This window comes from Cucurbita maxima, unplaced genomic scaffold, assembly GCF_002738345.1.
Source record: "Cucurbita maxima cultivar Rimu unplaced genomic scaffold, Cmax_1.0 Cma_Scf00030, whole genome shotgun sequence".
In the NCBI taxonomy this organism is placed as follows: domain Eukaryota; kingdom Viridiplantae; phylum Streptophyta; class Magnoliopsida; order Cucurbitales; family Cucurbitaceae; genus Cucurbita; species Cucurbita maxima.
The window spans coordinates 2,709,044-2,724,265 of NW_019272046.1; the positions used below are offsets into that span (position 1 = coordinate 2,709,044).

Sequence of the window (15,222 nt, forward strand, 5' to 3'; positions counted from 1 at the left end):
CAAACAATTACTAGAAGAGTATTACAGAAGATATCAATCAGCCTTAGAATAAGTGTCGTTGTAACAGTTATACTATCTATAATTGGATATTATGTGATTTGGGTTTTACTCAACTCTTTAATCGGGTGGTGTAGATTCCATCCATGTTTGAGAAAAAAAAGTCCCATAAATTATGATTACTCATGTCCCTGTGAGTACTAGACAAACCTGTTGTGCTCCGAAAGCGAAACAAATGTACTCACAACACCAAATTTACTCAAGACATACAATATTGCACACAAAACTTGATGATTTCAACCGCAGAAAGAATGGCATTATATAGCCTTCTACTAAACCTAAATATAAACTAACAAGCCTAAAAAATATTAGCAAGACCTTGAGAATAGGTCTTGGTCCTAAAGAATAGGGCTTATGACAGTGCTTAACAATCTCCACCTTGTCATAAGATTTCCAAGTTGATAGCGAATTTGGTTGCTACCACATCAACACACTACTCCTTCCTTCCGACGTTGATGAGATCCAAACAATGGCAGAACTTTTCACGAGCGATCACCTTTGTCAACATATCAGCAGGGTTATCAGCAGTTCCAATTTTTAGTAAACGAATATCCCCTTTGCTAATGATTTCTCGAATAAACTGAAAACGGACATCAATGTGTTTTGTACGAGCATGATGGACTTGATTTTTTGACAAGCAAATAGCGCTCTGGCTATCACAAAATACATCTATATGTCCCTGCAAAATACCCAAGTCATTGATCAAACCATGCATCCAAATAGCTTCTTTAAAAGCTTCCGTTACCGCCATCTACTCTGCTTCAGTGGTAGACAATGCAACAGTAGACTGCAATGTTGAGCGCCAACAAACAGGTTCACCAGCCATAGTAAATAAATAACCCGTGGTAGATCGTCGCTTATCCAAGTCACCAGCATAATCAGAATCCACAAAACCAGCTACACGATTGTCAAGATTAAACATTTCTTGTTTTTGAAACTTAATACCAACATCAATAGTGCCAAGAATGTACCTAAGAATCCATTTTACAGCCTGCCAATGCTCTTTACCAGGATTATGCATATAACGACTCACCATGCTTACTGCGTGTGAAAGATCAGGTCGAGTACACACCATAGCATACATCAACGCACCAACAGCATTTGTATAAGGAATGTTCTCCATATATTTTTTGTCATCGTCAGAACTTAGACACATGGAAGCACTAAGCTTGAAATGAGGAGCAAGTGGAGTACTAACAGGTTTGGTTGAATTATTCAAACTAAATCTTGACAATGCCTTGCGTAGATATTGAGACTGAGTCAACCAGACTGTACCTTTTTTTCGATCTCGTTCTATCTCCATTCCAAGTATTTTCTTTGCATTGCCTAAGTCTTTCATTTCAAATGTTTTAGAAAGCTCATCTTTGAGTTTATCAATCTCCACCTGTCTCTTTGAAGCAATTAACATATCATCAACATATAAGAGCAAGTAGATAAACGATCCATCATCGAGACATCGATAATACACACAATGGTCAAATTGACTATGAGTATACATATGCTCTACCATGAAATGATCAAACCTTTTATACCATTGGCGAGGGGATTGCTTCAGCCCATACAAAGATTTCTTCAATCTGCATACTAAATGTTGCTGTCCAACTACTCGGAAACCAACTGGTTGCGTCATATATATTTCTTCTTCCAAATCTCCATGCAAAAAAGCAGTTTTTACATCGAGTTGTGCAAGCTCAAGATTAAATTGAGCAACCAAAGCCAACAAAATTCGAATCGAAGAATGTTTTACCACAGGTGAGAAAATTTCATTGTAATCAATACCTTCCTTTTGTGCGTAGCCTTTAGCCACAAGTCGAGCCTTATAACGTATACCAAAAGGGTCTTCATTTTTTGCAAAAACTCATTTACAACCAATTTCCTTCTTACCTTTTGGAAGTTGTACCAAATCCCAAGTTTGATTTATCTCCAATGATGCTATCTCCTGATTCACAGCCTCTTGTCAGTGTAAGCTATTCGGGCTCTGAATAGCATCTTTGTAACTGTTAGGAACTCCATCAATTAAAGAGAAAGCATATGCTATCGTATCATCAAACCTTGCAGGTTTTCGAATTACCCTTCGTGGTCTATTCTTGGCGATTGACTCACGTTCCTCCACTCTTTCATTTACAAGGCTTTGCTCCTCAAGACTTTTCTCTTTCTGTTCTAAGACATCAAAGTTATTATTTACCTGGTCAATAGGTTCTTCAGTAGGAGCAACCACATCAGGAGAGAACACCACCTTCTCCACCTGCTTCAATGCCTCGTCATTATTTTCAATTTTCTGCAAAAACATTCCAGACTCATCGAATGTCACATCTCAACTATTAACAATCTTACTTGTTTCTGGACACCATAACCTATAGCCCTTCACACCTTTGCTAAAGCCCATAAACTTGGCTTTTTTTGCTCTAGGATCCAGCTTTGAGTCTGTCACATGATAATAAGCAGGACACCCAAACACATGCAATTTATCATAATCACTAACAGGACTATCTGACCATACCTCAAGCGGAGTTCTCCCACCGTTTCCAGAAACAGGTAAACGATTCACCAAGTGAACTGCATAACTGAGAGCCTCAGCCCAAAATGCCTTACTCAATCCTGCTTGAGACAATATGCATCGAACCTTCTCTATTAATGTCTGGTTCATTCTCTCAGCAACTCCATTTTGTTGTGGCTTACCAGGAACAGTGAAATGTCGAACGATCCCTTCATCTCGGCATACTTTAAGGAATGGATCATAAGTATATTCTCCCCCGTTGTCTGATCTCAGCCTTTTGATTTTTCTGTCCGTCTGATTCTCTACCATTTTCTTCCACTCTAGGAAGATTTGGAGAACCTCGTTTTTGTGCCTCATGGGATACATCCAAACTCTCTTCGAGTAGTCATCAATAAAGGTGACGAACCACCTCTTTCCTCCCAATGAGACATTCTTTGTGGGACCCCATACATCAATGTGAACATAATCCAAAATGCCCTTTGTTTGGTGTATAGCTGTACCAAACTTCACATTTTTTTGTTTGCCAAATATACAATGTTCACAGAAATCAATTCTTCCAGTTGTGGCACCCTTAAGGACTCCTTGGTTCACCAGTGTCTGAAGCGCCTTCTCACCAGCATGCCCGAGTCGCATGTGCCATAATTTCGATATGTCTTGTTCTTTCGAACTTGCCACAGCAGCATGCCCAATTATTGTGGTTCCGTTGAGGTAGTATATGCTACCTCTTCTAGTTCCTGTAATTGCCACCAAAGCTCCACGAGCTACTTTCAAATTCCCTCCTTCCAAAATGATACGATAACCACTCGCATCCAAAACGCCAAGTGAAATCAAATTTTTCTTCAAGTCAGGGACATACCTCACATCTTTGAGTTTTCGTATAACCCCATCAAACATCTTGATTTGTACTGAGCCGATTCCCATTATCTTACAAGTACTATCATTTCCCATATAGACAACTCCACCATTGAACTCTTTGAAGTCCAAAAACATCTCTTTGTTGGGACACATATGATAGGAGCACCCAGAATCAAGAATCCATTCACTGGTTTGCCTGACTGATAGGGAGATTGTCAAGGCATCATCTGTATCAGTGTCTTCATCTCTAACCACATTGGACTTCGACCCCTTCTCTTTTAAGATCGAACAATCTTTTTTCCAATGGCCTTTCTGTCGACAATATGCAGACTCATTTTTATCAAGTTTTCTCCAATTATCAGATCTACCTCTTGACTTTAATCGAGATTCTCCACATTCGTTCTTTTTCCAATTGGAAGTCCTTCCATGAGCAGTGAGAACATTTGAGCTAGAGCTTTGATACGTCTCCTTTTCCTTCTTTCGCATATCATTGTTTATTAAGGCATTTGAAACATCTTCAAAATCAATATTAGTGATTCCATGCAGTAGGGTCGTTACTAAAAACTCGTAGGATTCCGGCAAAGAGTTTAATAACAACAACGCCTTGTCCTCGTCATCAATCTTAACATCAAGATTGAGCAAATCAGTGATGATTTTGTTAAAATCATCCAAATGCTCAGCCATTGAGATGCCTTCCTTGTAATCAAAACGGAAGAGTTTCTTCTTCAAATAGAGTTTATTTTCCACACTCTTCTTCATATATTTCGCTTCAAGCTTGTCCCATAATTCTTTCGCCATGGTAACCTTCATAAATGGATATTTCTGATCCTTGCCAAGACAGGATCGAATAATTCCACAGGCTTGCCGATTTAATTTCGTCCATTCTACTTCTGTCATGTCTTCAGGCATTTCCTCTTGGAGAGAGACATCGAGGTCTTGCATGACCAACAAATCGCTAACTTCGCCTCGCCAAACACCAAAATTATTGGTTCCATCAAATTTCTCTACTTCGAGATTGGAACTCCACACTCTCGATCCACGTCGTGATGGTTCTGCCATTTGCAATAATTAATCTGGATGAAACTCAAAAACACAATTCTTGAAAATTGATTTTCAAGAGAATAAACACGATTGTGAGCACGTCTAATGGTCGATAAGGCCCAAGCTTTCACAATACCCCAAAATACCACAACTTGGCTTTGATACCACTTGTTGTGCGCCGAAAGCGGAACAAATGTACTCACAACACCAAATTTACTCAAGACATACAATATTGCACACAAAACTTGATGATTTCAACCGCAGAAAGAATGGCATTATATAGCCTTCTGCTAAACCTAAATATAAACTAACAATCCTAAAAAATATTAGCAAGACCTTGAGAATAGGTCTTGGTCCTTGAGAATAGGTCTTGGTCCTAGAGAATAGGGCTTATGACCCTGCTTAACAAAACCAACTAAACGGATCTATTCAAATACCTTTAAACTAACAATTTTTTGTTTTTTTTTTTTTTAAGATTTGGTTTTTATTTTAGAATGATTCTCTCCATTAAGAAAAGATTTAAAAAGTTAGTTTGAAAGTGTAATCTATTTTGGCCATGTTTATCACTCATCTTAACCTAATTAAGAGAGTGGAAACATAAAATAATAACAATGTATTCCATTGTTAGTCAATCTTTTTGAAATTTTGTTAAATGAGGCTAATTAGTCAACTTCTTCCATTTCAAACCTCAGTTCTTCAAAAGCTAAATTAATGTTCAAATTTTATTTTTTTGTTTTTAAATTTTCGAAGTTTCTACAGATCTCATATAGTAATAAAGCATTCTTTTATAAAAGTGTAGAAACGTCTCCTTAAATCATGAGACTGACGATGATACATAATGGGCTTGGACGGTTACAAATGGTATCAAAGCCAGACATTAGGCGATGTGTCAGGGAGAACGTTAGGCCTCCACAGGAGGTGGATTGTGAAATTTAACATCAACTAGAAACTAGAAACGAAGACGTTCCTTATAAGAGTGTGGAAACCTCTCCATAATTGATGCGTTTTAAAACTGTGAGGTTGAGAGCGTTAGACTGTTACAAATGATATCAAAGCCAAATATACGGCTGAATTGTTAATCCAAATACATGTTTGTAGCCTTTTTCATGGACTACATTACCCTCTTTTTAAAATTTTTATTTAAGTCAATTTATTTATTTTTTAAAATCAATTTAAATGAGGTTGACCATTTATGCACAAACTTAGAACCTTTTGAATCATTAAAACTTTCTAATATAAAATTTCAAGCTTCTTTATTCATCTAGAAAATAAAATTAAACCATACTAACCCACCCAATTTTCTTCATTCATATCAATTATTTATTACAAAATCCATTTACATTTTGTATTATTCCTACTTTTCTATTATAAAAACATTATTTATAAGAAAATATTATTTTTGTAACAATCCAATTCCACCGCTAGTAAGCTGACATTTGTTCCTTTCTCTAAACGATATGAGACCCTCCAATCCACTCTCCTTTAGAACCCAACGTCCTTGTTGGCATATTGCTTCGTGTTCAACCCCTTCAAGGCTCAGACTTCTCGCTGATACATTGTCCGGTGTCTGACTCTAATACTATTTGTAATAATCCAAGATATTGTTCTGCTTAATATTTATACTCATATGATATGTTTTTCTACTATTTTATTTGGTGGCCAATGGCTTGGGCTACAGAATTTATGAGGAAGACTTTAGATTAAAAAAAAAAATCATGGGGACAAGTTCAATTTTCAAATATTTATCATTGGTCAAAAAGTTGAAATTGCTGTAAATTATTGGGAGAAATATGCTAAATGAAATTTAAAGTCTTAATTAATTAATAGCAACCAATAACTTTATACTTCATATATATATATATATATCGTTTAAATTTAAGTTAAATTAGGTCAATAGAGTAATAATTAGAATTTGTGAGTAAAATTTTTATAATTGAGTATGAAAGAATGAGAATAATAATTAAGTTGCAACTTAAATCATATAAAATTAATTTAACAATTATTTGGACCGGTGAAAAAGCCAACAGTGGTCAACTTTATTTCAATCACTTCCAAAAAATTAGAATTTGTCCAAAGTTTTAAATATCATGGTTATCAAGACATTCATTCATATGTATATATATATTATTTATTGGGCTTTCCTTGGACTGGGTAATTATCATTTTCTAGAATTGCATTTTGTATTGTAAAAAAAATAAAAATTAAAGTCAAATAAGATGGAGTTGACTATTTATCCACAACCTATGAGATCGGAACGAAATATTCTTTATAAAAGTGTAGAAATTTCTCTAATAGATGCATTTCAAAATTGTGAGGATGATGGCGATACGTAACGGATCATTTCTTATAAGAGTCTGAAAAGTAAACGCGTTATAAAACTGTGAGGCGTAATGAACTAAAGCGATCGATATCTACTAGCAGTGGGCTTTAGCTATTAAATTTTATGGGATTTTTATACATAAAAAGCAAACATTTTTCATATATTAAAATCACTTTATTCTTTTTTTTTTTTTTTTTTTGTTAAATTACTTTCCATTTAATTCTCATAATTATAAAAATTGATAATTTAATTTGTAGAGTAGAGTCAAATTTTGATGTCTTTTTTTGAATTTTTTTTTAAAAAATTAAATGGATTATTTTTTATATCTTTAGTACCCAAATTAGGAACATTTTAGAAAATTGAAGAAAACAACAAATATTAAATTTAATATTTTCACAAGGACTAAATTCAACGCCACGATGAGGGATCAAAATGGTAATTCCACTTTTTAAATAAACATTTTTATAAATAGAAAATGACAAAACTGTTCACATATGAAAAATGCTAAAATCTAGACCGTTGAAGCCACAATCCAATCGACGGTTGAGATCAACTCAAAGTCAAATTCGTTGACTTGAAAATAAGTAAAAAAGGCTTCCTATCACTCACGTCGTTGCTGGAGCACGAAAATTCAACAGATACAAATATAGATTGATTAATATGCAAACCAGAGAGATAGAAAATTTCATAAGAAGAGGTAATGGCGGCGATCCTTATTTTCATGGTAATTCTTTCAATACCCATTTTTTTAGCTTCTGGAGCTTCTGGAGATCTCAGCTTCACCTTCAATGGCTTCCGCTCCGGCGATCTCATCCTTGACGGCGTCGCCGAAATAACCTCCAATGGCGTTTTGAAGCTAACCAACGACGTCGATCAACAAATTGGCCATGCTTTTTACCCCAATTCCGTTTCCTTCAAGAACCAATCAACGAATTCCTCTGTTTTCTCCTTCTCTGCAACGTTCGTCTTCGCCATAAAATCTGAATATCATGATCTCGCCGGCCATGGAATTGCCTTCGTTGTTTCACCGTCGAGAGGTCTTCCCGGTGCTCGGCCGAGCGAGAGCCTCGGTTTGTTCAATGAGTCCAACAATGGGAACGAAACAAATCATATCTTCGCCATTGAACTTGACACGATACAGAATCTAGACCTTAAAGATATCAACAGAAACCATGTCGGAATCAACATTAACGGACTTGTGTCGGAACGGGCGGCGCCGGCTGGGTATTGGGACGACGGTGAATTTAAGAATTTGACGTTAATTAGTGGCGAATTGATGCAAGTTTGGGTTGAATACGATGGGATTGATAAACGAATTGATGTTACTATGGCTCCAATTGAGATAATCCATAAACCCAAAATTCCGCTTTTGTCTTTCCGGCGGGATTTGTCGTCAGTCATCAACGAAATCATGTTCGTCGGATTCTCGTCGTCGACTGGCTCCATTACGACGGCGCATTACGTTCTGGGTTGGAGCTTCAAAATCAATGGCGAAGTCCCGAGGCTTGCTCTGTCTCAACTGCCGGAGCTTCCACCTCGGTCGGGGAAAAAACAGAGATCCAAATTTCTGACGGTGGGGTTGCCGTTGATTTGCAGTTCAGTAGTTTTAACGACGGTTTTAGGTGCAGTTTTCTTGATTCATCGGCGGCGGAAATTCGCAGAGGTTTTAGAGGATTGGGAGCTGGAATATGGACCCCAAAGATTCAAATACAAGGATCTATACATAGCCACAAAGGGATTTAGAGAAAAAGAATTTCTGGGTTTTGGAGGATTCGGTCGAGTTTACAAAGGGGTTTTACCAAATTCAAAAATTGAAGTCGCTGTAAAGAAGATATCTCATGAATCAAGACAGGGGATGAAGGAATTCGTGGCGGAGATAGTGAGTGTAGGGCGTCTCCGGCACCGGAACCTGGTGGCGCTGCTGGGGTACTGCCGGCGGAGAGAAAATCTGTTTTTAGTGTATGAATATATGCCGAATGGAAGCTTGGACACATATTTACACGACTGGCCGGAAGTCACAATCAATTGGGAGCAGAGGTTTGAGATAATAAAAGGGGTTGCGTCGGGGCTGTTTTATCTACATGAACAGTGCGAACAGGTAGTGATTCATAGAGATGTGAAGGCTAGCAATGTGCTGCTTGATGCAGAATTCAATGGCAGATTGGGGGACTTTGGTTTGGCTAAAATGCACGACCGTGGCGCCGATCCTCGAACCACCCATGTCGTTGGGACTCTTGGGTATCTAGCGCCAGAGCACATAAGAACAGGGAGAGCCACAACAAGAACAGACGTGTACGCATTTGGAGCGTTTCTTCTGGAAGTGGGCTGCGGGAGAAGGCCAATCCACCAGCAAGATGAAGCGGATGATTTCATATTAATGGATTGGGTTTTCTCCTGTTGGTCTAATGGCGACATTCTCAGAACCGCCGACCCAAAACTGGGAGGAAATTTCGACCCTTCACAGCTCGAATTGGTTCTTAAACTTGGGTTGCTCTGTTCTCATTCCTCGCCGGCGGTTCGCCCCACCATGCGCCAGGTTTTGCAGTATTTGGAGGCTGATGCGCCGCTGCCGGAGCTCGCAACGCTCCGGTGGCGGCTCTCTGGTAATGTGTTCTTGAATTTGAGGCGGCGTAATGGGGGTAGTATCGGCGATGGCGATGGATTGGATGATTTTTCGATGTCTTATCCGGTGTCGACGGAGAGGAATGTGACGAGTTCGTCGTCGGTGGCGGAGTCTGTTCTTTCGGAAGGCCGATGATTTTGGATGATTAAGATTGGTTAGCTTATGAGACATGAAATAATTACGACATTTAATTTGTGAATAATGTATATTTAACTTTATGTTTAATAATAGATTATTATATCTTAATCTTTAAAAACATCTTATAAATCAATTATTTGAGCTAATAATTGAGTTAGTTTTTACTTCAAAATTAAAAGAGTTTGTTATTGGCATTTTTATTGGGGTTGTTAGGTTAATAAATGTTTTATAGGCATTTATAAAAGACATTAATGAATTTTTTAAATATATTTATAGGGTTAGCGTAGGCTAAAAGTGAGCTATGAGAAAGAGAGAGTTATGAATAAGTGTCACATGTTCCACGTACGTGTTGAGTCATTGATCTTAGTCGAATCTTGATATGGTTGCAGGAAGTAGCTAATACCATTTATTTCATAAACTTCGATGATTAAGTGGATCTGCATAATCATCTGAATCAAAGTTTGACTTATTGTAGTAATATGAACTTGTATCAACTGTTCCTCGAAGATACGAGATGATGTGCTTAGTTTAATTCCAATGTTCTCTTTTGTTAGAAAAGAAATATTCGTAGCTAACAATTTTACTATAAACTTAAGTGAAAAATGTTGTTCAAATTACCACCAGATAAAGTCAAGTTCTATTAAAATTGAACTCAAGTCTCATTTATGCACTTTATTTATTCTTAGATAATTACAAATTTATGATTGATGATTAAAATCTAGATTTACGGTGTTCCATCAATGTATCAATGTATGAAAGGTCAAGATTTTATTTTGAGGGTATATAAAGTCATATTTGTAAAGCAAACTTAGAAAATGTAGTAAAAAGAACATTTGTATTTGTGTTTAGTTAAGGATTAAGTTTATTTGCAATTTGATGTAGTTTAGATTGCATGTCTAGAATCATTCAAGCTTGACATGATCAATCTTGTTTATGCAGTGACTCGAATGTAAAATAAATATTCTTATGTCGAGATATTTGATCAACAAACAAGTGTTCTTGAAGATATTCGATCAACAAAGTAATCTAAATCTTATTTCTCTTATTGTGATTTCCAATCAGTTGGTATTTATCAACTAAGATATGATACTTTAGACTAAGAAATAAAATTTTAATTTATGAGTTAGGGGAATAAATGATAAATATTTATGAGTTTGAGGTAGATGGACGTAAATTTCACTTTCAAATTTAATTAATTTGAAAAAATTGTTTTTGTTGATTTAATGAAATTACGTAATTAATGGTAATTAATGGGTTGATTATGACTATAAATTATGGTTTAGCGAAAAGTTTTCATTAATCCCAAAGGTCAATTAAGAAGGCTACGAGGATTTGACATTGTTGATTCGCATTATTAATTCAAACTTTAATCAAATGTGACACCATGTTCCTCAAAATTACCTAAAACCAAATACCGAAAATAAATTTGTAATTCTTTTTTTTTTTTAATTAAAAAATATTAGGAGATTTTCTTTCAATTTAAAAATATTATAATATTTCAATTTTCTCATCTCATTAGGCCCTTCCAGGTTCAGTTTTAGTTTTAAAACTGCTCGCTGATTGCAGCCACCGGAAAATTAGCGGGAAGGAGATGCCGGTGCGAGTTGAGAGCTCCGCGCCTACTCAAATTTCCGGTAATTCCATTTCTCATCATTCACCTTCTCCTAAATTTTCCCACAGGGGTGTAGCTGTAATCGATTCTGAAACTAGGGTTTTTTTGTTTTTTTATTATCTATGGATTGGATCAACGTGTTATCAATTAGCTCAGAAACCTAAGCCGAATTATACTTCAGTTGCTTTTTGGAAATTGATTTGTGTTTCTCATCCTGATTTTTTCTGGTAGGTGCTGATTCTTGGCAAAGTACTCCTCAGGCTTGTACGCTGTTGAGTGTTGGACAGGTTAATTTTCCCCAATTTGTTGTTGATTCAATACTTAACCTACCGTGTGCCATTATGATTTCGGTTTAATACTTCAAATTATCTTCAAGTGACCTTGTGATTTTTGTACCAGGCGTTCTCCGGTACTCAAAATGTCTCTAATAATCAGAAGGATGAGGCGTGGAGGGTAAATGTACGAATTCAGGGATTGGACCTTGACCATGGATATCTCTGTGGCACGATGGAGGCTCTCAATGTTCCCATGGCGGACACACCGGTAACTCTTTGTTTCCTTTGAGGATTGAGTGTAAACGCAATTTTTTTCTTTTTGTGATTCTTAACATTTAAAGCTAAAAGGACTGCTCTTGATTACTTTCACACGTGGCTATGGATTATGATGCCCACGGTTTATGACTTTTATGGGATGATCAATCTTTTCTAGAATATTGTGTGTGACTTATGTGGTTATGGTTCTACGTTGTCCTTTTCATTTCATAATTTATTGAAAATTTATATTGCGTAATCACCTCCATTTTTTTTTTTTTTTGTTTTAATTCTGTTCATGTTCTTTCTTAAACCCGTTTGATCTCCAGATATTGTTTTTAGTGTGAGCTAACTTATTCAAATGAGAGTATTTTCCTCTTTGATTTTTACTTGAGAATGTGCTGCACATGCTTGATATTGGATCTTACGCAATATATTGCATCATTGCTGCTCTTCATTCCTCTCTTGAGAATGAAAGTACTTTTGAGTATTTCTTTCAAACTCTGTAGGTTCTGACAAGGATAACTAGAATTGCAAAAGGCAAAACACGTAATGCATTTGAATCAACTAAAACAATACAGAATCTTTAGTTATTAAAATATGGTTTGAGATGTATGGTATGACTGCGATTATGTTTATTTATTCAGAGACCGAGTAATTCTCCCTTATTTCTGTTCCTATTGTTTTCTTGAGTGGGAACTACAGAATAATTCTTAATTTGTGTACCTAAAACAAAAAAAGTTACTGTTTCTTGCCCCACAAAAAGGATTCTCACTTTCCATTGCCATGCTTTCTGAAGTAGGAATGAGAATATGATCATTAATCTGTGTAACTTGGGAAGTATTTTCATGGATTGGTTTTTCCATGGGTAGAGGATGACATTCCTATTCTCCCATTTTCGTGAGCCCTCGTCATCTTTTCTTCTCTGCAAGTTTATGGAAAGTTTTATAAGAATTTAAAATGAATTCTCATTCCAATCCTTTGCAAACAATATCCCTTTCAATCTTCTTCAAATCTATTCTAATTATAAAAATAATGTAAAAACACTCATATGTCGTCTTATCTTAAAAATCTTGCATAAAATGGCTCTAGTTAGCATATGGAGGAAGACAATGAGGGAATGGAGTAGACAGTGACTGGTGAGTTGAGAGGCTTATGGACTATTGCCTCTACTCCAGAATTGAATTTTTTATTTCCTTAAAAGGAGTACACCAAAAGAGCCAAAGAAATTTAAATGAAGCCACAAAGTTGAATAAAAATCTAAAGAGGGGCCTTCAAATGTTCAAACATCTAAAATGCAGGGTTCCTGAATTACTTGGTTCAATTCTATTTGAAACACTATACTTCCTTAAATCTATGATTTTAAAATCTTGGATGCTGGAATCTACTGAATGCATCTAGACCTTATTTGATCTGATCTTACTATAGCTTCATTCAAAATTTCATTTGGTTTTTCTGATTGTGGCAGGTAGTAACCTTTTGGGAAGGAGAGATTGTAGATGGCAAGAATTATAATTTCTTCACTGGAAAATGGCAAGCAGCGTATGTAACTAATGTATAAATTAATAAGAATCACCAAGCTTGTTTGAATACTGTTCCAAAACAAACTTATTACTGTCATGGACTTTGATCTCAGTATGAACATCAAAATTTAAACCTATTTACTTAAATGTTTTACCATTTTCCAGACCAGAAGATGATATTAGGCACTGGACCAAATTTCCTTCATTTTGTCCTCTGATGGTGAGGACCCCATAGTCAGTTCATCCTTTCATCAGTACTTTTAGCTCCATAGGAAATGGTTTATTTACTTTACCTTTTTAAAATATCTGTTCCAGAACCAGGTGGAAGTTGATGGTGGAAAATCTTTGGATCTTAGTAATTATCCATGCATATTTATGGTATTCTGATCTCCCTCACCGTTGCTACTTCAATTACCATAAATGTATTTATCTTCTTTAGACTAAGAAACATGGTTTCTTTTCGTCTTTGGTGCAGAGATGGAAGGAGCAATACTTTGTGAACGTTGGAACCGATTGCGGGTTAACTATAGCTGGTTTTTATTATGTTTGCTTCTCTTGTAGCGATGGTTCCATCAGTGGCTTCTACTATGACCCTAATAGTAGGTATGAATCCTTTTTATCTGCGCATATTGAACACAACTCGCTGCTTTGGCAGAGTGTTTGACAATTACTGCTTGAAATCTGCAGCCCATTTCAGAAGCTTGAACTTAAATCTACAAACGAGGGACGATCGGGTTTCAGCTTCTCATCGTACGAGTTGCAATGACCTAAATGGGATATCTACACTTATGGTTGGTTTAACTTCTTGCTATATATGAATTCCATGGTTTCCTACTTCAGACCTCCCCATTTAAGATGGGACTTGGGAATTGCTAGATTTCACTTCAAGAGTCTTGGAGGTTTGCCATGAAATTCAATGGGAAAGGTCCCATGTACCTATTAGCGCGAGTTTATTTGCAGGCTAAAGTAACTTAGATCAAACTATTATTTGAATCACGAGTTTTATTTACTTTTGATCAAGGTAATTTGTTCCAAAAAAAATTTATTAGGTTGATTTCTTATCGTTTTGGGTTATGAAATTCTAATTTTTGAAAGATAGAGAGAACAATTTTAATTTAATAATAATAAAAAAAAGTACAAAAGTATAAGTGAACAAGTACACATCCACGGCAATATATTCCAATCAAATCCCTTTAAAGCGATTTAAAGCCATTTCTTATTCAAAAGATTTTGAAAGAGCTCAAACCATAATCTTTTCAGAGCCATTTGCCACAATATCTTTCCAACTCCTTCAGAATATGCTGTTATTCCAAGCATGGTTAAACATTATAATACTAACAAAAAGTAACCCAACCACGATATAATTTCTCTTTTATCTTTAAAAAAAAATAGTCTTCAAACGGGTTGAATTGTATACTTCAATTCCGTTATTCATTCAACGTAAAAATGGTTTCTCGAACCATTTTTTTATCTTTCTTTTGAATTTAACAATCATAATGGGAGACGAACTATATTCATTCAACATAAAAATGGTTTCTCGAACCATTCTTTTTATCTTTCTTTTGAATTTAACAATCATAACGAGAGACGAATTAGTTCGATGTGTTCTATGTATCAAATTAAGAATAGAAAAAGAAAGGTGTGAAAGTTATAATTATCTTAAAAGTGAATAAGATTAATTATTTTTTTTTCTCTACTTTCTTTATTATGTTTTTAATAATAAAAAAAAATGTTTGTATTATATTCTGAAATGACAAATTATTCTCCAACTTCTTTCTTTCAGTTCCCTTTTTCTTTGGTTATTGATATCTTTTACTTGCAATCTTATTGGAGAAGAATAAAAAAAAGACCAAAACAATTAACCCTCTCTGCAGAAGCTTTAACATAAATAATCCCACAAATTAACGACGTTAATATCGTATCCTAAACACATCGAATCACATCCATCATTAAAATGTAATTAAAAAAAAAATTAGAGTTTAAGAATCAAATAGACACTACGAAATTAAAATATTATTGTTGAGAA

General features: G+C 35.6%; 2 protein-coding genes across 2 annotated transcripts; both read left to right on the forward strand.

Annotated features, from left to right (window-relative positions):
- Positions 1-7,223: 7,223 nt before the first annotated feature.
- LOC111466200 (L-type lectin-domain containing receptor kinase IV.1-like) lies at positions 7,224-9,584 on the forward strand. The gene has a single exon (XM_023110786.1). It carries the CDS (start codon positions 7,471-7,473, stop codon positions 9,526-9,528), a length of 2,058 nt encoding a protein of 685 aa, XP_022966554.1. The 5' UTR covers positions 7,224-7,470; the 3' UTR covers positions 9,529-9,584.
- A 1,468-nt stretch (positions 9,585-11,052) lies between these two features.
- LOC111466267 (glucose-induced degradation protein 4 homolog) lies at positions 11,053-14,189 on the forward strand. Its single transcript, XM_023110876.1, has 8 exons — positions 11,053-11,165; positions 11,375-11,430; positions 11,543-11,686; positions 13,142-13,215; positions 13,362-13,416; positions 13,512-13,574; positions 13,672-13,799; positions 13,884-14,189. Exons 1-8 carry the CDS (start codon positions 11,123-11,125, stop codon positions 13,960-13,962), a joined length of 642 nt encoding a protein of 213 aa, XP_022966644.1. The 5' UTR covers positions 11,053-11,122; the 3' UTR covers positions 13,963-14,189.
- The last annotated feature ends 1,033 nt before the right edge of the window (positions 14,190-15,222 follow it).

Coding starts and splice junctions, on each gene's coding strand:
- LOC111466267 (XM_023110876.1), top strand. CDS start 11,123: ATGCCGGTGCGAGTTGAGAGCTCCGCGCCTACTCAAATTTCCG. Junction 11,687..13,141: donor TTCCCATGGCGGACACACCG/GTAACTCTTTGT, acceptor TGATTGTGGCAG/GTAGTAACCTTTTGGGAAGG. Junction 13,417..13,511: donor CTTCATTTTGTCCTCTGATG/GTGAGGACCCCA, acceptor TATCTGTTCCAG/AACCAGGTGGAAGTTGATGG.
- LOC111466200 (XM_023110786.1), top strand. CDS start 7,471: ATGGCGGCGATCCTTATTTTCATGGTAATTCTTTCAATACCCATTTTT.